Source organism: Culex pipiens, chromosome 1, assembly GCF_016801865.2.
Source record: "Culex pipiens pallens isolate TS chromosome 1, TS_CPP_V2, whole genome shotgun sequence".
In the NCBI taxonomy this organism is placed as follows: domain Eukaryota; kingdom Metazoa; phylum Arthropoda; class Insecta; order Diptera; family Culicidae; genus Culex; species Culex pipiens.
Genome location: NC_068937.1, coordinates 37,867,163 through 37,889,022, shown reverse-complemented (window position 1 = coordinate 37,889,022; position 21,860 = coordinate 37,867,163). Strand labels below are relative to the sequence as shown.

Genomic DNA, 21,860 nt, shown 5'->3' with positions numbered 1-21,860 from the left:
GTTATTTTTTTCTTTTCGACGACACTAATACACAAGCACACACCGAACCGACGCCGCGCAAACCATCAATATGGATTGGAAAAATCTAAGAGAAAAATTGAATTTAACGGGAATCAAACACAAAACCATCAAAAACTCGACCGCAAAACCAATCCCAGCACAAACATGGGCCGAATCACACAAAACTTGGAACAAACACTTCCCAAAACAGCCTAAAACACAAAAAACCGCACACACGAAGCACAACGATCCGAACTCGGTGACAGCACAAACCGGACTCTTATGCTGTTTTCGTGGGGAATAGAGATATCCACGCGCGAGAGTGTGTTAGTTCGTAACAAAATGACATGCATACATAGGCAAATCGAGTAGAATGATTCGTCTGTCAAAATCAGCTGTGTCCTTTGTTATACCACGAGCACGTGGTAAACAGCTGGTTTTTGCTGGCGATTGATCTACTCGATTTGCCTATGTATGTGTAAAAATAGTATAAACAAAATCAGCTGTTTGGAATTCAACCAATCACAATCGATCAAAACCAAAACAATACTTTGAATACGAATACTAACACAGAATCATAGTGTGCGTGAGAGAAACCGTGGAGATCTCTATTGGGTACTAAAGCCCTATGTCAATTTTCATGTACAACGGTAAAAAAAAAACACGATTAAAAACCATTTCTGATCACTTTTTTTCATTTCAACCAGAGCTTACGCACCAAAATATTTGTTACAGATATTTTAGTATTTAGTACGGGAACTATCGATATATTTTTTTATTCATTCCCTAAAGTACTGTCTACTAAGAGGTTTACAACAAAATTTGCCTATTTTACAATTAGATTGTTGCAGGATTGGGTCCGTAAGTTTGTCAATTTTGGAATAAGAAGACAACAACTTCCTTGGTTGCTGTGCACCCTTAAGGGTTTTCGACAAGACAACATTTTTTCGATGGATCAACTATGGTCCCCTTGGAACGAGCTGTCAAGTAGGAGCTTTTCTGTCAAGGAGGACCGCGAGGTAAATTTTTCAAAATTGATTTAAAAATCCATTTTAAACTCTTTGTGGTCGTACAAAGGGTCATTGTACTCAGAAAAATAACCTTTATCGCTGTAAACAATAATATCAGCAATCTAAGCTTCATTTTAGGACCCAATTGCTGTATTAGTAAAAATCACAGCCAAAGTTGACCCATAAAAAAGGCGGGGTTGGGTTGTAGAGGGTTAAACTCTGAAATTCTGCTATTTTCGAATTGCCATTTGGAAATCAATCTGAATTGAAATTACCACTGTTTTCGGAGCAACCCATCACTTGAGAGGTGCGAGTTTTATAATTAAACTTTAATTAATTGCAACAATCATCACCACTTTTGACAGTATCACGTCGGCGCGCACACACACACACACACCGCACACACGTGAACACCGTTTAATTACAATCACAGCCAATTTCCCCCTTTTTGCATCCTTTCCAGTCGCGTCGTAAAACTTATCAATCACACTCGTCTGACTGACGATGAGCACTCACTGACCGGGACGAGGGAAAAACTGGAAAACTCAATTAGGGACAGTACACACACACACCGAGATGCACAGTGGGGATGAATGCAAATGATTGGGTTTCCGTCCGCCCTTCGCTTTTGGGAGGTAAAATTGTCCACTTTAGCTTAATTAGCGTTATTATAGACACCACGAGTATAGTGTGGGTGGGGTACAAAAGTGGTCAGAAGAAGAGATTCGACTTCCTGATCCACTGCCGGCCAGGATGGTTGTAAAGTGTGAAAGAACTGTGTACAAATTGATTCATCGTTTCAATTTCCTGTCGTACACTGTGAATGGCGCGAAATCACGGGTTTTCATGGGCTGCCAAATGATTGACTTTTACTTTTGATATTAAAGTCATCAGATGAAACAATTAGCTGATGGTTTGCTCCTGGAGTTTGATGAAAAAAACACATAAAGCCGGGGGATAAGCCAAAAAATCATTCCAGGGCTCTAAACTTGGTCCAGATTTCATTCTTCAAAATGTGCCCAAATCAGCCCACAAAAGTTGTCCCAATTATCCCAAAATGGATGTTCAAATTACCCCATAAAGTATTTGGCAAATTTTATGAGGGTGGTTTGGTTACCTTTTCAAATTAGCGATAACAATGGGTTGAATCAAGAATTTTTCATTTATTTTTGTTCATCGAATTAGGTCTTTTGTGTCATTATTAATAATTTATTATTCCTTAAATATTCTTTACTAGAGCAATTTTCAAAGAGTGTCCTAATTACCCCACAATCCCCTATATGTTAAATTTTTTTGGAATATGTAATTCTTTACAAACTCACACGTAATCAAAAAAAAAAGTTGCCCCTACCCAAACGAAAAAACAAGAATGAAAAATTAAATTGTGATGTGTTTAAAGTTTTTGAATCATATCTTTTTGAAATCAAGGATTTTTTTTAAATCATGAATTTTAAGTTTTAGTAATTTCGTGTTTTATGATTTGGGTGTTTTTTGGAATTATGGAGATATGAGGTTTTGAAAATAGGAATTATATAATAAAAGAGTTTTTGGAATTTCTGTCTAATGAAATTGAAAACATAGTAGTTAATGCAATAAGTTGCAAAAAGCAGATTTTTCCAGCTCGATTTGTACATAAATATGACGAGTGCTGAAAAAATCATGTTTTGCAACAAGTTGCTTACCACATTTTTTGCAATTCCCTAAAACGATTTTTGAATGAAATTTTATGTCAATCATCCATGTGTTAGAAAATTCACCGTTCAAAACAAAAAAAAATATTGAAAATTTCACTTTTTGATACAAGTGCTGAAAAGTTCAACTGTTCAGCACCCATTCAATTCTGAAAAGTTGAACTTTATAGCACTGATATTGAACGGCATTAATTTTCCATTCTGTCCAAAGTAGGCCGTTTCGTTTCTCCAGATGGACACGAAAAGTTAATTTCGAAATTTCAGAATATTGGAATTGAAAAATTTTAAGGTTTTGGAATTGAAATAGTAGTTTATGCAACAAGTTGCAAAAAGAGGATTTTTTCAGCACGAGTCGTACATTTATCCAACGAGGTTCACCGAGTTGGATAAATACGACGAGTGCTGAAAAAATCAAGTTTTGCAATGAGTTCCATACTACATTTTTTGCAATTTCGAAAAACACCCATTGAGGGAAATTTTAAGTCGAATTTTCATGTATTTTGTCAATAAATCGTTTAAATAAAAAAAAATGTTGAAAAGTGTTACTTTTCGAAAAAAGTGCTAAAAAGTTCATCTTTTCAGCACCCATTTCAGTGCTGAAAAGTAGAACTTTTCAGCATTTATTTTGAAAAGTGTTGCTATACGATTCTGTTATTTTTTGAACAGAAAAGTAGGCTATTTCGTCGTTCAAGAATGACAGGAAAAGTAAGTAGTTTCACGACGGAATTGCAAAAAATACTTTTTTGAACCTTTTTTTTGTATGTGTCATCAAATAGAACTTTTTGAGGCTTTTCGAAAATGTTGAATTCTGTGTTCTCTCACCACGGCGTGTTTTCTGGGCAACCTTAAGCAGAAAAAATAGTCATCGATGATTTCAAATGTGCTTTATAGAACATTTCCTCAGCTTTGCTTCTAAGAGCGAAATGCTTCATCGAGAAATTTGTGAAATATCTATTTTTTAAGTTTTTTGTTTAAAACTCCTTAAATATTTATTGGAATATTTTTAATAACTGCTCAAGAAACTTGTCAATTGATGTGCTTTTTGTGTCAGTAACTCACCAAATTGTGCAAAATTTGACAAGAAACAACTTTGTAAAAGGTTGCAAATCGTTAAACATTTTGAAAATTTGGTTTTAATTTTTTTTTATATGTGGGATTTATTAGGAAATTAAAATCATAAACCCGTATTTGAACATAATTTGAATAAGAATAAAAACAATTTTACAAATGTTTTGCAAACAAATATCACCAATTTAAACAGGTTTGAGATTGTTGAGGGTATTTTTGGAATTTTATTAAAAAATATCATAATTCTTAAGAGCGAGTCTACGAGTAAAGCATACCCATCTCGCATCGACCTCACCAATCTGCTTGAAAATTTCAGGGGTTGTTTGTACATATAAAACTAGCATCTGGCCAAAATATGATCACTCTAGGTCAACGGGAAGTGGGGCAAACTGCATTTTGTTGCAGTTTTTAAGCCCTTTCAGATGCATTTTGAATTTTGAAATTAAGTTGAATTTTGCCTTTTTAAGATTTTTGACGTTTTTGAACCTTCAAACTTTGTGTCCCGATTTGCCCCACTTCCCGTTGACCTAGAGTGCTCATATTTTGGCCAGATGTTAGTTTAATATGTACAAACAACCGCTGAAATTATCAGGCAGATTGCTGAGGTCCAAACGACGTCTCATACAAGGGGGTATGCCCTGTTCGTGGACCCGCTCTTAAACCAAATATTAAACAAGAGCATGGAAACAACAAATGTTTTATAATCGAAATTGAACTACAAATAACTGTTGTGAGTTTGGAATGATTTTTCTGTTATTCTGTTTCTGTATTTATGTAATGATAAAAAATCATCATCATCTCATCTATCTTGGAAACGATGTTTCAAATAACTTGATTTTTGTTCAAAAAGTTCAAAACTTGTATTTATTTTACTATCATAAACAATATGACTAAGAATAACTTTATTTTTTCAAAAAATCCAAAAGTACCTTTAACAACCTCAAACCTGCTAATATATCAATTGTTTCAGCTAATTTAGAGTACACGTATGATATTTGTATGCAAGACATATGTTAAATTGTAGATATTACTGTTGAAATTATGTTCAAATAAGGTTTCATGAATTTCATTTCTTGATAAATCCTTCATATTAAAAAAATAGTTATAACTAGATTTTCAAAATGTATAGCAATTTGTTACCTTCCACAAAGTTGTTTCTTGTCTGATTGTAGACATTTTGATTAGTAAATGATACATAAAACACATAATTTGACAAGTTTTCTGAACAGTTATTAAAAATATTCTAATAAATATTTAAAGAATGTTAAACAAAAAAACATAAAAAGATATCTCAGAAATTTCTCAATGAAACATTTCGCTCTAGCATTGGAAAGCTGAGAAAATTTCCTATAAGACACATTTAAAACTAGCGATGGCATTTTTTTCCTGAAAAGTTCGTTCAAAAAAACACGCCGTGCTCACATAAATCAATCAAGATTTTTTTTTTTTATTGATTAGAATTTTGTAAATTTTTGACAGAAGTACACTCAAACCCCGATGGTTTGACACCGACGGTTGTCTAACGAACGGGGTCACTTTTTAGTTTGACACCCTTTTTACAGAGTTCACACACACTATCAAGCGTTTGTTTTGACAGTGTGCGTGAGCGCCGTGTAAAAAGTGACAGTTCGTCACTTTTTAGTTTGACTTTGTCAAACCAACGGGGTACAAACTAAAAAGTGTCAAACGAAAAAGTGACCAACCTCCGGGGGTTGAGTGTATAAGTGAAATATTTTGTGATAGGGGAAATATACTCATTCCCAGCCTACTAAGCGGTCGTGTCTGATGCTGGATAATATGGACTGTTCCTTGAAATTTACTAAAACCAAGGACACCAACCAGTAGAGCAACTTTTTGTGAACATTTCTCTTATTCTATTACTTTTACAAGCATTTTTTTTTTTTGCCTCCTTTTCTCGGTCTTGACAAACTCGACCAAAGCCCGCTGACAATGTACTGCAAATTTTGAAAAATTTGGGTTTCAATCAAAAATTTAAAAAAAAATGTAAAAAAATGCTTTTGTAATCTTTCGTTATACAATTGCAAAAATTGTTTTAAAAAATTAAGGGAAATGTAATGTACTTTTCGAATCTGCAAATGCAAGTCCAAATTGTCATATCGAAGTTCGACGATTTTAAATTTTCATGATTTTTTTTCGAAAAATTGGGAGCACTGCCATTTAAATTTTGATATAGATGCAATTTAGCAAACTAGAAAATATCCATCAAATATTTTTTTTATTTGTGTGAAAACGTCCAAAATAATCAATTAGCAAACCATTTTGGACATTTTCATAGCATTTTTGTATGAGCAGCTGTCAGAATTGATTAGAGATTTGTATGGACAAAATAAAATAAAAAACTACTTTGCTTTTAAGACCACAGAAAAAGTGCTTTCGGATACAGATTAAATCAAAACACGCTCACATTAATTTGTCTTAAATATTTTATTTTATTTTTCCACAGTTTCGTAAACATATTCAGCGTTGCTTGTTTCTTTTGTGATGATGGGCTAGGCGATGAAGGATGAAATAAAGCTTCACTACGGAGGAAAAATTACACCTTTTTTATGGTTGTATGTCGTTCCGCTCAATCAAGCCGAAAAGTGATCACAATGGTCAAGGTTCTTCTTTTTTAATCTAATTTTGCAATAATTTAGAAGCTTTCTCTAGCGACTTTTCGAGGCAGTGTGTTTCTTTCAACGTTAAAATTCAAATGGTACGCGCAGTGATGAATACATTTTCTTTTGTTTTCTTTCTCTTGGTTTCCTTGTTCTTCTTCTTCTCTATCATAGTTTACAATGAAATTTACCAACTAATTAAAAGTGTTGCTTTTTTTGTTGATGTTTTGTTTAAAAGTAAAAGTTTGTTTTTTTTTCTGTTTGATTTAAAAGTTAGAATATTCGTTTATATGCGTATAAATAAAAGAGTTTAGGTAATCATCGTGTGTGTGTTTGTGTTTGAATCTTTTTTTCTCTTAAATGGTAAGCATTCTTCTTCACTAAACACTAATAGGGAGGGGGCGCATTTGATAAACTAAAATAAACGTGTGTTTGTGAGGTTTGATCCGCCCCAAATCGTTGTTCGAATCTGCGCTGGCTTGGCTCAAGGCGGGAACAAAGTCTCTTTTTGTTTAAATAAAAATAACAACAAAAAATAATAAAAGAAAAAAATACTCGTCTCGTCAAATGTGTGATAAAATTATTCAATACTCTCTCTTCTTCTTCATTTTTTTCTCTCTTTCTCTTGCTGCACTGGGACACAAAAAGCACCGATTTTTTTTTAACTTTGCTAGAAATATGTCCTGCGTGTGTGTGTGTGATGGTTGCCAGCTTACGTTTTTACCTAGCCACGGATGAATCCGCCAGTGTTGCCACCACGGCCGGTGCGACGCTCACGGCAATCTGCGATTTGAGGGAAAACAAAAAAAAATAGAAAAATTTGATTAGTTTTAAAATTTCTGTTGATGGCAAGCAAAGGTGAACAGAAACCGATTAGAGTGTACCGTGTGCATTGTGCAAACTGCGTTGAAAAAAAAGGAAGAGTGTTGTTTGGTGTGTAAATAATCGTTTGTCAATAAAAGTTTTTGCTGTCAATTTTTCAAACCGATTTAAAATGCGCTCAACAAACGAGCCTGCGTTTCAACACTTCAGGAGGAAAAAGAAGGATTTTGGCTATTTGTTGAACGTGTGCGTTGATGGTTCATGCAAAATGCATGAAGCAAAAATATAGCTATCGAATAGCTATCTAGAGAAACCTGTTGCGTAGTGCAGAAAAAATATCAAAAATCAATTGTACTGCTTCCTTTAATGTTCAAAGTTCAATTGTGATGGAGTGATGGAAAATATTGAAGAGTAATCCTCCAGAATTTCACAACTTGCAAAATTTTTAAAATTGTATATTTTTTAATGAAATTTTTGGTGCCTTCCTCTCAATAATATATTGAATTCATCTGAAATATAAGTTTTCCGATTTCATTGCAGACTTTTTTCTGCAAGGTAATACAGACACCGTCTTTCAAGAAAATGCCAACCCTTTCCAATGCTCTTTCTTGACCATTTGAATTATGGAGTCTTTTTTTTACCCTTTCTCCCTTAACAATTTTCCAGAAAAAATGGGGGGGAGGTGATATGGGACCACAGATTGGAAAAAAGACGGAACATATTTTTCTAAATTCATTGATATTATGCAATTTTTTTAAAGTAGCATAACTTTAATGACGTTTAAAGCATTTTGTGATACCATTTGTTTAAAATTTTTGAAAATCTGGCTTAAAATTTGGCATTATAAAATTAAAATAAAATTTTTACCAGATTTATGATGCATTAAAGTAGGATTTAAGAATAATGAAGCTTTTAAATTATGAAATCCAGCAATATCAGATTTCAGAATTTTACAATTTTGGGAAAAAACATTTAGTTTTGAAATTTTGGAGTTGGAAAGCTTTAGAATTATGAACTTCTGAAATTTTTAAATTATGGTTGTTCTGAAATTTCAGAACATTTAAATTTTTGAGTATAAGAGCATTGGAGTTTTGGAGTTTGAGTGTTTTGGAATAATGATGCTTTGGAAATTTGGAAAGTTGAGGTTTTATGTTGGTATTTTGGAATGAAATAGTTTTGGATTGTTATAGTTTTCTTATTTTGCAATTTTTGAGATTAGAATTATGGACTTTTAATTAGAAGTTTAGAAATTTACGTGTTATGGAGATTTGTGGGTCTCGTGGCGCAGGGGTAGCGGCTTCGGCTGCCGATCCCGATGATGCTATGAGACGCGGGTTCGATTCCCGCCTTATCCACTGAGCTTCTATCGGATGGTGAAGTAAAACGTCGGTCCCGGTTTCTCCTGTCTCGTCAGAGGCGCTGGAGCAGAAATCCCACGTTAGAGGAAGGCCATGCCCCGGGGGGCGTAGTGCCAATAGTTTCGTTTTTCGTTTCGGAGATTTGAAAAATGAGTTTTAAAAGTTGTGGAATTCAAAATATGGGTGCTTAGGAATTTTTAAATTTGTGTTTTGGAATTAAAGTTAAGATGATTTGAAATTTCAAAATTTGCATTAAAAAAAAAAGATTTTTTGAAATTTCAAGATTTTAATATTTTGTAATTTGATAACATTGCAATTTTTAAGTTATGGAATAGGAAATATAAGCATTATGATACATACCAGTCTTAGATTTTAGGAACATTAGAGTTTGCAAATTATGGAATTTAGCGATATTAGAATCTCGGAATTTTGGAATTTTAAACATAGAAATTTAAGAAATTTGGCATTTTGGAGAAATAAAGTTTTAGAATTATGAGCTTCTAGAATAGTTAAACTTTGGTAGTTTTGAAATTTAACACCTAAACTCCCAAGCTCGAGAAAAAGGGGGAATTTATATGGAAACTCCCCCTTTTTCTCGAGCTTGGGAGTTTAGGTGTTAAGAAAATTAAAATTTTTGAGTATAAGAGATTCGGATTTTAAGTATTTTGGTATAATGATGCTTTGACATTTTGAGTTTTACAATTACAGATTTTTTTTTAAATTTTGTTATTTAAAATTTGAAGGTTTGGAACATAAAATATTGGAGTTTCAATATTTTGGAATTTTTTAGTTATCAAGTTTTGAAATTTTAGCATTCGAGAGATCTGTCTTGGAATTTTGAAATTAGGAATTCAAAATTTGGGTGTTTTGGAATTTGAAATTTGAGTTTTAATTGTTATAAATTTCGGAATTTTAGTATTTTGGAATTTAATTATTTTGGATTTTTTGTTAACTCTGGGATTAAAAAATTTAGTTGTTGGAATCAGGAAGTAAAAACAAAATTCTTAAAAAAAAAGTTTTCGGTTTTTGCAATTTATGAGATAAGAATTAATGACTATTAATTTGAAATGAAGAAATTAGAGTGTTTTGGGGTTTTACAAATTTGAGTTTTCAAAGTTGTGGAAATTAAAATTTCTCTTTCAAAAAGTTTTATAATTCAATTCAACACTCAACACTAAATGTTTTCTTAATTCGAAATTTTAGTTTTAGAAATTTTGAACTTCAGAATTTCAGATTTTTTTGTCAAGGGTTTCCAGAAGCGTTTATTACTTGCCATTCTGCCAATTAATTACTCAAATTACTGGTCCAAAATGATTAATTACATAAATTACTTAATTACTTTTCACTACAATAAAAAACATTTAATATAAATTTAAGTATTCATTTCTACGGTTCTAAACTATTTTTTTTTTCATAAATAGCTCATTCGATAGCCCTTTCAAAAATTATGCTGTTTGTTTTTTTTTTGTGGCAATCTGGATATTGTGAATTTCGCGTATAATTTTTATTGAAAATAGCTATAGGCGATCAAACGTCAAAAATGCCCCGCACTAGAGGGCGCTGAAACTTTGGGTGATGTTTACATAATATCCTACAGCGAGTTAATTGGTTTGAAATTTGGAATTGTTTTATTTTATTATAAAATTGACATTAGTATTTAATTATACCATTTTCAGGTAAAAATAAGTTGCTCAATTGATATGAACAATAATATTTGCTTTATGGCCAATTTAACCTGGTCATAATCTGATTCGAAATTCCATTATGTTTCACGTTTCAATCAACCGTACCCTTATCAATCAATTGCAAAAGATGAAAAAATACTGTACTGCTTGACTTCAATATATGATTCAATATATAATAATTAATAATTTAAAATTGTTTTCAGTTTATTGCAAGCCGAATGCCATTAAAATATAGAAGTTGTTTGAAAAAAGGCCCCCTGATTTTTCGAGCCAAAAAAAAAAAGCTTTGACAAATATTTGCAGCGGCTCTTCATGAAAATTGTGAAATTCATCAAAATAACGTAAAGTTTTAAAATGTTTTTCAACCATTGTTTTGACATTACTTTGCATGTTTTTTTCTCAAGCAAATTTAAAAAAAAAATCCGTTACTGAAAATACGAATAATGTGAAATGTGACATTTACATTGGATTTAATTTCTGCATCTGAATATTAGTCGATTTTGATTACGCTGAGTTTGATTTTTAACATTGAAACATTTGTCTCAGAAATATTTGGAAATTTTTCGGGAAAATAACATAGCTCTTAATAGAGAGATATTACAGGACTGTCAATTTCTGCAGATTATGAAAAAATATAAAATACATATTTTATTTTTATGATTTTTAAATGGCTATCACTTGAAATCTTTGTTTTTATCAATGATAATTAGGTACATTTTGGTTTTAAATATTTGATCCACATAAACTTCAAATAATTTTGACTGCCTATCAGAAGGAAAAGCATAAAAAATTAATCAATTCTAATGTAGCTCCTGCAAAAAAAAAAAAACATATTTTTATAATTACTTAATAAAAATGAATAGATTTCGGTTTCACAAAACATTTTTCGCTGGGTAATATGTCATGGCGTTGCCTTTTGTTGTTAGTCAGCTTCGATAAACAACATGATAAAAATAAATTTTAGGAGAGTTTTAGGAGAGAACTATGGTGAATAAGGCCTTCGACATACAGAACCAGTCTTTTTTAATCTTTGTGTTCCATTCTTATTTGAAATTAATAAAATACTGTTATAATAGATTATATATAAAAAGTAAATAGTTTCGTTGAAGAAGTACAATTTAAAAAAAGCAATTACTTTAATTACTCAAAAATTACTTTAATTACCAATTAATTACTTAAAATTACTCTGATTACCATGAATTACTAAGTAATTAAATAATTACCTAATTACCAGTCTGAGACTTTCCTGGAAATCCTTGTTTTTTGTATTTTGGATTTTTTAGTTCTGGAATTGGAGATACAAAGTTTCGGATTTTTTTTAATTTGATAGATTTGGAATTTAAAATTTAAAGTGTTGGAAGATTTTTAGATTTTTTAATTTAAAATTTACAAATTTTGACATTTGAAAGTCTTTGTTTATTTTTAAATTTGGGATTTTTATAAATCTTGCAATTTGTGAGATTCAGAGTTTGTTACAGTTTATTTTTCCTAAAAGAGCACACAGCTAGCAAAATCTAAACTTAGAAATATGTACCCTCCCTGTAAAGGCTAATGAATTGATCTGACATGAAAGGTTCTCTAAATCTCTGAATTTCAAATGTAACATCCTGGAGCAGAAATGTTAAATTCTAATAAACACTAATTGAATTGAATTTGTTACAGTTAATTTGACATTTAGAAATTCTGGAAGTAGGTAATTTTAAAGTTTTTGAATTTTGGAGTTATAAAGCTGTGGAGTTTGGAATTTTGGACTTCTGGAAATTTTGATCATATAATATTTAAAGAATATTGAAATTTTTAAGTTTCAGAGTTTTGAATCGGAAGATTTTTAATTTGGCAATCTTGGAGTTTTTGTGTTATAGATTTACGATACTTTGGAGTTTTCGAATTTCGGAATTTAAGAGTATAACATTTTCAAAACTTACAAAATTTAGAAAGTTGAAATTTCAAATTTTGAGATTTGTTTTTTTGAATTTAATAGTTTTGTAATTTTGGAATTTTGGACTTCTGGTAATTTTGGCTATCTTAAATTTAAAGAATATTGAAATTTTTTAATTGGGAGTTTCTAAATTTGGCAGTTTGAGTGTTTTTGTTTTGTTTATGATACTCTGGAGTTTTCCAATTTTGGAATTTAAGAGTATACAATTTTTGAAACCAAAAAATTTAATTTAGCCGTTTTCGCAAATCGACCACTTTTTTTTATTTTGATTGAACTTAGGTCACTAATTTTCTATGTCAAAAGAAGCCATACAATTTTGCGGGTCATTCAATTTCAAAATTTAATGGAACTACTCTGACCCTGTTCGCATAAATGTCCCATATGCATTTTCATCACTTTTGAGTTATTGATGCAGTTTGGTTCAAAATCGTGTGCTCCTCCAGAAAATCACAAATATCCAGTGCTTTGGATGAAATCCAGGTTTTCGTGAAAACTTAAAATTTAATTTTGGGACAAACTTGCTTGCGTTTTTCTCAACTTGCTGTTTTTGCACATGGAACATTTATACAAACATTCGCAGTATTCTAGTTTAAACTTCAATTGAGTTTTGATGAAATTCATTCATAACTGTTTTCGATGCAATGAAAACAATGTCGTAAACAGATTAAGTTTTGACAAAATCTGAGTTGAAAAGACCGAGCTACGTAGCCCAGTGGTAACGCTTCCGCCTCGTAAGCGGTCGATCGGGGTTCAAATCCCGGCTCGGACCAACACAACTGGTGATCTTTTCCCTTCTAGATTCGATTGCTTAGTAAAGGGAAGGTAGTGTATCGTCACAAACTGGACCTTATCACGACACCTTAGGGAGGCGACCTATGGAATGTTAGCATTAACCTTAACATGTTAACATGAAGTTGAGAATGAAATTGCCACTGAATCCACTTTGTTAATGGCGGCCCCGATACTCTTCATGGGTGTTCCCCTCAGGAACAGGGAAATATTTACTTGAGTTGAAAATTTTAAATGGAGAAAAAAATACTGGCAACACTGGAAAATGTCATACACGGAAAAAAGTCAATTCACAATTTCATGCAAATGAATCATGAATAAATTCACACAAAGAAAAAATACTCTAAATTTAAAAAGATCGTTCGTTGGATTAAAAGTTCGCGTTGGTGAATATTCGTAGAAAGTTCAAACTTTTTAATTTAAAAGTTGGAAAGTTTTTGATACTACCATGCATTTTTGGAACAAAATCGTTGTATCGGTACTTTTTACTTTTATTATAAGAAGAAACTTTTTATGGCAACAATAAATAACATTTAACATTACAGTGATGAGACCGAGCCACGTAGCCTAGTGGTAACGCTCCCGCCTAGTAAGCGGTAGATCGGGGTTCAAATCCCGGCTCGGACCAACACAACTGGTGATCTTTTCCCTTCTGGAATCGATTGCTTAGTAAAGGGGGAAGGTAGTGTATCGTCACAAACTGGACCTTATCACGACACCTTAGGAAGGCGACCTATGGAATGTTAACATTAACCTTAACATGTTAACATTAAGTTGAGAATGAAATTGCCACTGAATCCGCTTTGTAAATGCCGGCCCCGATACTCTTCAAGGGTGTTCCCCTCAGGAACAGGGAAAGATTTACTTTTATTACAGTGATGATTTTCGAAAAATGTGATGGATTTTATTTCTATTTGTATTTTAATATTAAAACTGCTGCTTATGCTGCTTAACATCGCGGCCTACATTTTGGAGCGCGACAGCGATGTAGAGAACAGGGTAGTCTCGTTGCCTGCCATCATCAGGACAGGCTTGGAGGAGTTGGCCATTGAGTGTTAATTCGGGAAGGTAAGTCGACGTTTTCCGACTGGGAAGTGAAGCGCCTGAACCGATAGTTCCCGATCACATCGTCCTCCTTCGAGAATGGCACAGATGTTGCCAGTTCATCCGGCCGAAGCTGCGCCGTCGCGAGTTGAGAGTTTGCGGGCGGGAGTTGCTGAAAGAGTTTGAAAGTAAATTAAATTGGCTAGACACTGAACACATTCTCAATACTCACCGGTGACTTTTTCGGTATTCCAGGTAGATGTTCTTGATCAGGTTCCTCGGATATCGCTCCAACCTCTGGAAGTAATCCGAGTACGACAGCTTCAGGACCTGCGGCTTTCGTACAGACGGTTCTTCCAGAACTGGTGCAAACTGTTCTTCCGGATGTTTATGTAATACTCGTCAAACATGTCCCGCACCGAGAAATGGACTGCGGACCCTCAGGACATCCCACACTGTCCCGTCATCACTTCCGGCACATAATGCTTCTGATGGTCGTAAACCGCCGGCACCGAGTGCAACATCCGCGCTGACCACCTCCGATCGCTTCTCGTCGTTTCCCTCTTCCGTCGGATCCTTCTCCTCACCGTTAAAATTAACTTTATCGTACTTGTTCGAAAAGCGGATGTAAATCTGCTTCAACTTCAATTTCGTCCACCTGGCCACCACCACCGAATACAACCGGTGCAAATCCACATCCCGACCACTTCGGCAACCGCATAAACTGCGTCCTACAAAAACAAACAAAATTAATCACGCCACCAAACACCCAAGCTTACTTCTTACCAACTCCGGTCGTGAAACAGCTGCAGGTCCTGCAGGAGGCTGGCCTTGTCCTTTTTCGAAAACCAACTTTCCCCCCGACCTCGTCCCGCACCGGCACCACCTACCTTCCGCTGCTGCTGTTTTGGCTCACAAAGGTGTCCGCGTCCAACTCCTGGCTGTGGCCGCGTCCGGATTTGATTCGCTTCGTGGACAACTCACTCACCACCGGCACTACCAAAATGTTTGTTTACATTTTGTACTTAGGCGTACACGGTTACACGAGAACAAAGAAATGAAAGAAATTATGTAGTCGAATTAAAAGTAAAAACTTTTAAATCAGTTAGCAATGAGATATTCAAAAACTGTAGCAGTAAAAGTTTTCATATTCAAAACAAGAAAAAAACTTTTAATGGAGCAAATTTTGACCACTTTTTATTTCAACAGTAAGTTACTTTTGCCATTACAGTAATATTTTTTTGTGTGTTCCTATGTGGTTCCTCAGTTCATGAACACGATTCACGATTTCCGGAATTGTTTACTTGACATCTCGAAAATCCTCTTTTAAACCCCTTTCAAGTATCCACCCTATTATGCGTCAAATTGCGTGTTGTGAAGAGTTATTTGTTTACCAAAAACCATAGAAAAGAGAGTAAATAAAAGCCCCCTTGCACACACACACTTACTTCTCAACGCCAACTACGATTTCCGTTGCTCCAAACGACGACGACGACGACGATAAACAATAGCAGCGTAGCGACGATTGCGGTTTTTTTTTGTGGCAGGATTTACAGGATAGTGGGAGTGTGGAGTGGTTGTGTAAGTGTTGGTTTGTTGTTGTTTACATTCCACACTCGCTCACAGCTGGTGTCACACACACACATTCGTACAGGGTGCAGGACAAACTTACGTACGCGCACACACATACAAGCAAATTTTGTTTTCGTACGAGCAGGGCAAACAATGTGTGAGTGTTTTGTTTTGTTTTTGTATGAATTAGCTTTGTTTTTTTGTTAATTTAAAGTTTGAACAAAGTCGGCGGCGCGTCGCCGCTCCGTCGACGGCAGTGTGGCCAGATTTACTTGCGCTGGTTCAGACGAGACTGACGTACTGTGGAGAGAGAAACGTGGGATGCATTAGTGACGGCGGCGTTTGACAGCTCGCTGAATGCTGGTTAGTTGGGAGGGTGAGTACTCAAATCGCACAATCGTTTCGCTGTTAGGGGTTAGATTCAACATTCCGATCGATTGTCACAGGTTAGTGGGGGCACAAATCATCAAAACATGTTAATTTATTTGTGTGGTTATCTGACAAAACAAACTGCAGCAAACGTCATTAGACAACGAGAAATGTCAAACAAGGAACGGGAGGGGATCCGCAGTTAGTTGCTACTTTCGGTTTATCATACATAGTATGTTCAACAAGAGTTTTACTTAGGTTACGAACTTTCTTCTGCAACCTTTGTGAAACTAAGAAATGCAACTACGATTCTACAAGCGCAGTTCGCAGAAACAAACGGACCACTCGCGGCAGGGGGAAAACAAAGCGAAACGTCAAAACAAACAAAACTTTCGAGAGAAAGGTACCAACTTTTTGCGGGTTCTGTTGAGTTCGGCGTCGCTGACACATTTTGACAGCTTCGATGATTGCCTAAACTCTATCATTTCGCGCCAACACAGAAAACAGGACAAGATGTGTGTATATGTTAACAAACTACAAACTTGGCGGCGGTCGAAATGGTCACGTCGCTCCTTCAGCAGTAGATTGATGCGATGGTTGAGATTCAGTGATGACTTCTTAACCTAACAATTTTTAAGCTCCGTTCTCCCTCCTCTTTTGGCTAACTAACTCTTTTACAACTCTGGTAGTGTGTTTTTGTAACGCAAATAAAAAAAAAGAAAGTTTTAATTGCAGCAATTTTTTACTCCTCGTTGTTTGACTTTTATTACTTCTACACTGTGTTTACACGCACACAAAGAAGGTATCAACATTGAAATTAAAGAAAAACTTTTTTTTCTTCCTTCCTCCTTCGATCAATTAATAAAACTCCCCCATCTTTTTTTGTCTCGCCCTACCTCTCAACAAAACTCTAGAAAATATTTATCCTCTCTCGTACTTCCTCCGTAAAACTTTTGCTGCACGGGCTCAAAAAAAAGTACGGCTTCAGAAATACGTAGAAAAAAAACTCTTCACCCAACGCATTTCTTCTTTTATTTTACACTTAGTTTATATTTAAACCTTCTTCCTTTTTTCAATCTGTTCCTCCCAAGATAGAAAAGAGTTCTGCCCTAAAAACAATTACTTTCAACACTGCTGCTGTGACTTTACAAAGTTAGTTTAAAGTGATATCATAGTTTAAAAAAAAACACGACCTCTTTTTTTTTCTCTCCTTAAATAACGTTCTTAGCCACTCGGTAAGGTGATCTACGAGCTGCGAGTTGGTGGTGATCGTGGGTAGAAAAGGATGAAAGAAAAGATAAACAAAAATTACCGTGTAAGAATGACAGCTGGATATCAACGGAGAAGTTAATGCAAAGAAGAAAAAAAAACAAATTAAAACACGCTCGGTTGGAATTGTTCAGTTTTTTTGAGTGGATTCTTGTTCCTTCAAGAACTTGTGAAAAAAAAAAATTTGAGTAGAAGTTTTGTTTAGCAAATAAACATTTAAGACTTTTTCTTGTGATTTAACATTGGTAACGGTTAACATTTTTTAAAAGATACATAAATTTATTTTCAATCATTTTTAAATTGTTAGGAATCTATATTGTTGATTTTTTGTTCCAAATTACGTGCATGAAGATTTGAAATTTTAAATTGTTTCGGATTTAATTACATTTAATTCAGTATTCAGTGTGATTTCAGCAAGTCTTGTATGACGTATTCTTTAAAATCTTTTTTTAATTTTGATATTTTTTGTATTTTTTGTAATTTTCAAAAATTATCGGTAATTTTCTGTAATTTTCTGTAATTTTCTGTAATTTTCTGTAATTTTCTGTAATTTTCTGTATTTTTTTGTAATTTTCTGTAATTTTCTGTAATTTTCTGTAATTTTCTGTAATTTTCTGTAATTTTCTGTAATTTTCTGTAATTTTCTGTAATTTTCTGTAATTTTTTCTTATTTTCTGTAATTTTCTGTAATTTTCTGTAATTTTCTGTAATTTTCTGTAATTTTCTGTAATTTTCTGTAATTTTCTGTAATTTTCTGTAATTTTCTGTAATTTTCTGTAATTTTCTGTAATTTTCTGTAATTTTCTGTAATTTTCTGTAATTTTCTGTAATTTTCTGTAATTTTCTGTAATTTTCTGTAATTTTCTTTAATTTTCTGTAATTTTCTGTAATTTTCTGTAATTTTCTGTAATTTTCTGTAATTTTCTGTAATTTTTGTATTTTTTGTAATTTTTGTAATTTTTGTAATTTTTGTAATTTTTGTATTTTTTGTATTTTTTGTAATTTTTGTAATTTTTGTAATTTTTGTAATTTTTGTAATTTTTGTAATTTTTGTAATTTTTGTAATTTTTGTAATTTTTGTAATTTTTGTAATTTTTGTAATTTTTGTAATTTTTGTAAAACGAAACTATTGGCACTACGCCCCCCGGGGCATGGCCTTCCTCTAACGTGGGATTTCTGCTCCAGCGCCTCTGACGAGACAGGAGAAACCGGGACCGACGTTTTACTTCACCATCCGATAGAAGCTCAGTGGATAAGGCGGGAATCGAACCCGCTTCTCATAGCCTGTAATTTTTGTAATTTATGTAATTTTTGTAATTTTTGTAATTTTTGTAATTTTTGTAATTTTTTGTAATTTTTGTAATTTTTGTAATTTTTGTAATTTTTGTAATTTTTGTAATTTTTGTAATTTTTGTAATTTTTGTAATTTTTGTAATTTTTGTAATTTTTGTAATTTTTGTAATTTTTGTAATTTTTGTAATTTTTGAAATTTTTGTAATTTTTGTAATTTTTTTAATTTTTTTAATTTTTGTAATTTGTTGTAATTTTTGTAATTTTTGTAATTTTTGTAATTTTTGTAATTTTTGTAATTTTTGTAATTTTTGTAATTTTTGTAATTTTTGTAATTTTTGTAATTTTTGTAATTTTTGTAATTTTTGTAATTTTTGTAATTTTTGTAATTTTTGTAATTTTTGTAATTTTTGTAATTTTTGTAATTTTTGTAATTTTTGTAATTTTTGTAATTTTTGTAATTTTTGTAATTTTTGTAATTTTTGTAATTTTTGTAATTTTTGTAATTTTTGTAATTTTTGTAATTTTTGTAATTTTTGTAATTTTTGTAATTTTTGTAATTTTTGTAATTTTTGTAATTTTTGTAATTTTTGTAATTTTTGTAATTTTTGTAATTTTTGTATTTTTTTTAATTTTTGTAATTTTTGTAATTTTTGTAATTTTTGTAATTTTTGTAATTTTTGTAATTTTTGTAATTTTTGTAATTTTTGTAATTTTTGTAATTTTTGTAATTTTTGTAATTTTTGTAATTTTTGTAATTTTTGTAATTTTTGTAATTTTTGTAATTTTTGTAATTTTTGTAATTTTTGTAATTTTTGTAATTTTTGTAATTTTTGTAATTTTTGTAATTTTTGTAATTTTTGTAATTTTTGTAATTTTTGTAATTTTTGTAATTTTTGTTCATTTTTGTTCATTTTTGTTCATTTTTGTTCATTTTTGTTCATTTTTGTTCATTTTTGTTCATTTTTGTTCATTTTTGTTCATTTTTGTTCATTTTTGTTCATTTTTGTTCATTTTTGTTCATTTTTGTTCATTTTTGTTCATTTTTTGTCTGTTAGATTGTTCTATTTGAAAGAAATTTAAGAAGTATTACGATTTTTGTTTTCAGTGATTTAAGGTTTAAGAACAAATTTTACTCACATTCAGTTGTGGTTTATAATTTTCTTTTTATTTTAATAAACACTATTGAACAAATTCCAACCGGCCTTAAAACTAAACAAAAGCAAATGAAAAATGGGAAAAAAAAGAATTAAGGAAAAAGGGCACAAACGAAGGATGAAGACAACACACATAGAATCAGACTCACTTATGAACTCGATAGAGCGGAAAAAAAGATTCACAAAAGAGAGTAGAAGAGGAAATCAAAACACTAGTTGGCTGACAGAAAGGATGAAATCGCGGCAAAGATTGATCGATCCAAGGGCAACGCAACTTGACACTCTTTGCACAATGGGTTTCCCATTGTCACAAAATGTTAAACAACCCATTTTGACAGCTCGCTTTACCCTGTTCGGTGGTTTTAGTCACAAATCAGTTTGTTTCGAACTCAAGTTCTTTTTTGACAACTGTTTTGAAGCAAACTCACACGTAAATCACAAATCACATAGATTTCGTCAAAATCTCAGAAATGAGTAAATTTTACTCAAACTTGGGTAAATTCACTTTTCTGGAATTTACTGAAAGGTTCGATTTCGACGAAATCCGAGTGATTTTGATTATTTGTGCAACCCTGTTTTTGACAGTTGATTTTTCAAGCAGGGCGAGCAAGCTGTCAAAATGATTGACACACAATTTGTGACTATGGATAACCTTTGATTGTTTATGGAATGAACGAAACAAAAGTCTGTTGAAGGTTTGGAAGAAATATTGTTTTCTGTAAACTGTCAGAAGTCTGAAGTGAGGATGCTGTCAGTGTTTGGTGTGAACAAAAGAACACAGTTAAAATTAAATGACAAGTGTAAAACTTACACAGAGTTATGTTGTGAATGACAGTTAGTTTATACATTCAGTGAAATGTGTGTAAATCGTGTTATTTGAGAAACCTTAATCAAAGTTGTTAAATTTTCGGTGATGAAACACTCTATTTATAAAATATTTACAAAACAACTCAAAGAGACAGATTTAGGTGATTAAGGAAAGTTAAACGATTCGGAAAAGAAATCGAATTTTGTTTACTGCAAAAGGTCCTGGGCAAAAATAGAAAGATTATCGAAAAAAAAGAAAATTTTATGTTTAGATTTGCATAGAGAAAAAGAAAAAGAGAAAAAGTCAAACTAGAGAGCGTAGGAAATTAGTTCAACCAAATTTAAGTGATTTAATCTGGCATTAGAGATTGCATTAACGTTCAAGATCAAAGTGCACAGCGCCAAAGCGAACTCAGTACCTTTCGCGCGATTCACTGTATCATAGTCGCTTGTTTTCTGTGAATATTTTGGAAAAATCTAAACTGCAGACGCTGCGTCAAATCTTTTCTTACTGCGCGCGCCAACAAAAAGTAAACAAAAGAAACAAAATAAACAGAGAAGATTCGTTTAAAGTGTGTTTGTTTTTGTGGGTGGAAATTTCGTTTGTATATTTTTTGGTGTATTTTTGGTGTAGTTATTGACATATGCGGTCAAATGATTTTTTGAGAAATATTGAATTTCTGGCAGCACTGGTTCTAAATCTATGAGAGTTAAATTGTTTCGTTTGGCATCAGTAATTCATCATCTTTTTAAAATTAGAGTATTAGAAGTATTCTTCAAACAATTTTTTGTGTAAACTTCATTCAAATTTGAATGATTTTTCATGATTATATTAACTTAATTAAAATCATCAATTTTCATCACAATATCACCTACTTAGAAATGAGTAAACGGGGTCTGTCAGATTTAAGAGAAATTTGCTCAAATCTTTTGATTAATTTCATTCAATTTTCGTCGGACTATGAGTGAAATTCACCCTTCTTTGACCGATATCCCAGTTACTCATTTCTTAGTACCATAATCAGGGGTGACATTGGGTCTGGGGGGTGAGATTGAGTCATACAAATTTCAGCATTTTTGTAGGACCCAATCTCACCCCCCAGACCTAATGTCACCCCTGATGACAGTAGATTTGATTTTGACAAAAACTAAGTGATTTGAGTTGACATAACTTATAAGTAAGTAGTTTTTGGATGAGAGTGTAATACACCATTCGCACGGTTATAACCATTTTAATAACCTCAACTGTCAAAGTTGTATAAGTTAAAACCTTGTTTACATTTTAAATACAGCTATAAGCAGCCCGTGAGAATAAGGTATATGTAATATCAATGAAAAATCTGTCAAAAGTAAACATAATTTAGTGGATAAT

General features: G+C 32.5%; 1 protein-coding gene and 1 pseudogene across 6 annotated transcripts in view; both read right to left on the bottom strand.

The window, feature by feature from the left end:
- Positions 1 to 6,195: 6,195 nt before the first annotated feature.
- The window catches only part of LOC120414160 (tropomodulin), a 145,782-nt gene continuing 130,117 nt past the window's right edge, over positions 6,196 to 21,860 (bottom strand). For 2 of the 6 annotated variants that reach the window (XR_008211881.1, XM_052706642.1), the window contains one exon: positions 6,196 to 7,170. Coding sequence is in view for 2 of the 6 variants with exons in the window: in XM_052706642.1 (XP_052562602.1) it covers positions 7,112 to 7,170 (59 nt within the window). In the remaining 4 variants the exon portion in view is untranslated. Of the gene's footprint in view, positions 7,171 to 15,787; positions 15,897 to 16,672; positions 17,218 to 21,860 lie in introns of those variants that run through there. The other 4 variants (XM_052706639.1, XM_052706643.1, XR_008211884.1 and 1 more) reach the window with 2 other exon arrangements.
- On the bottom strand, positions 14,040 to 15,335 carry LOC120431751 (uncharacterized; annotated as a pseudogene).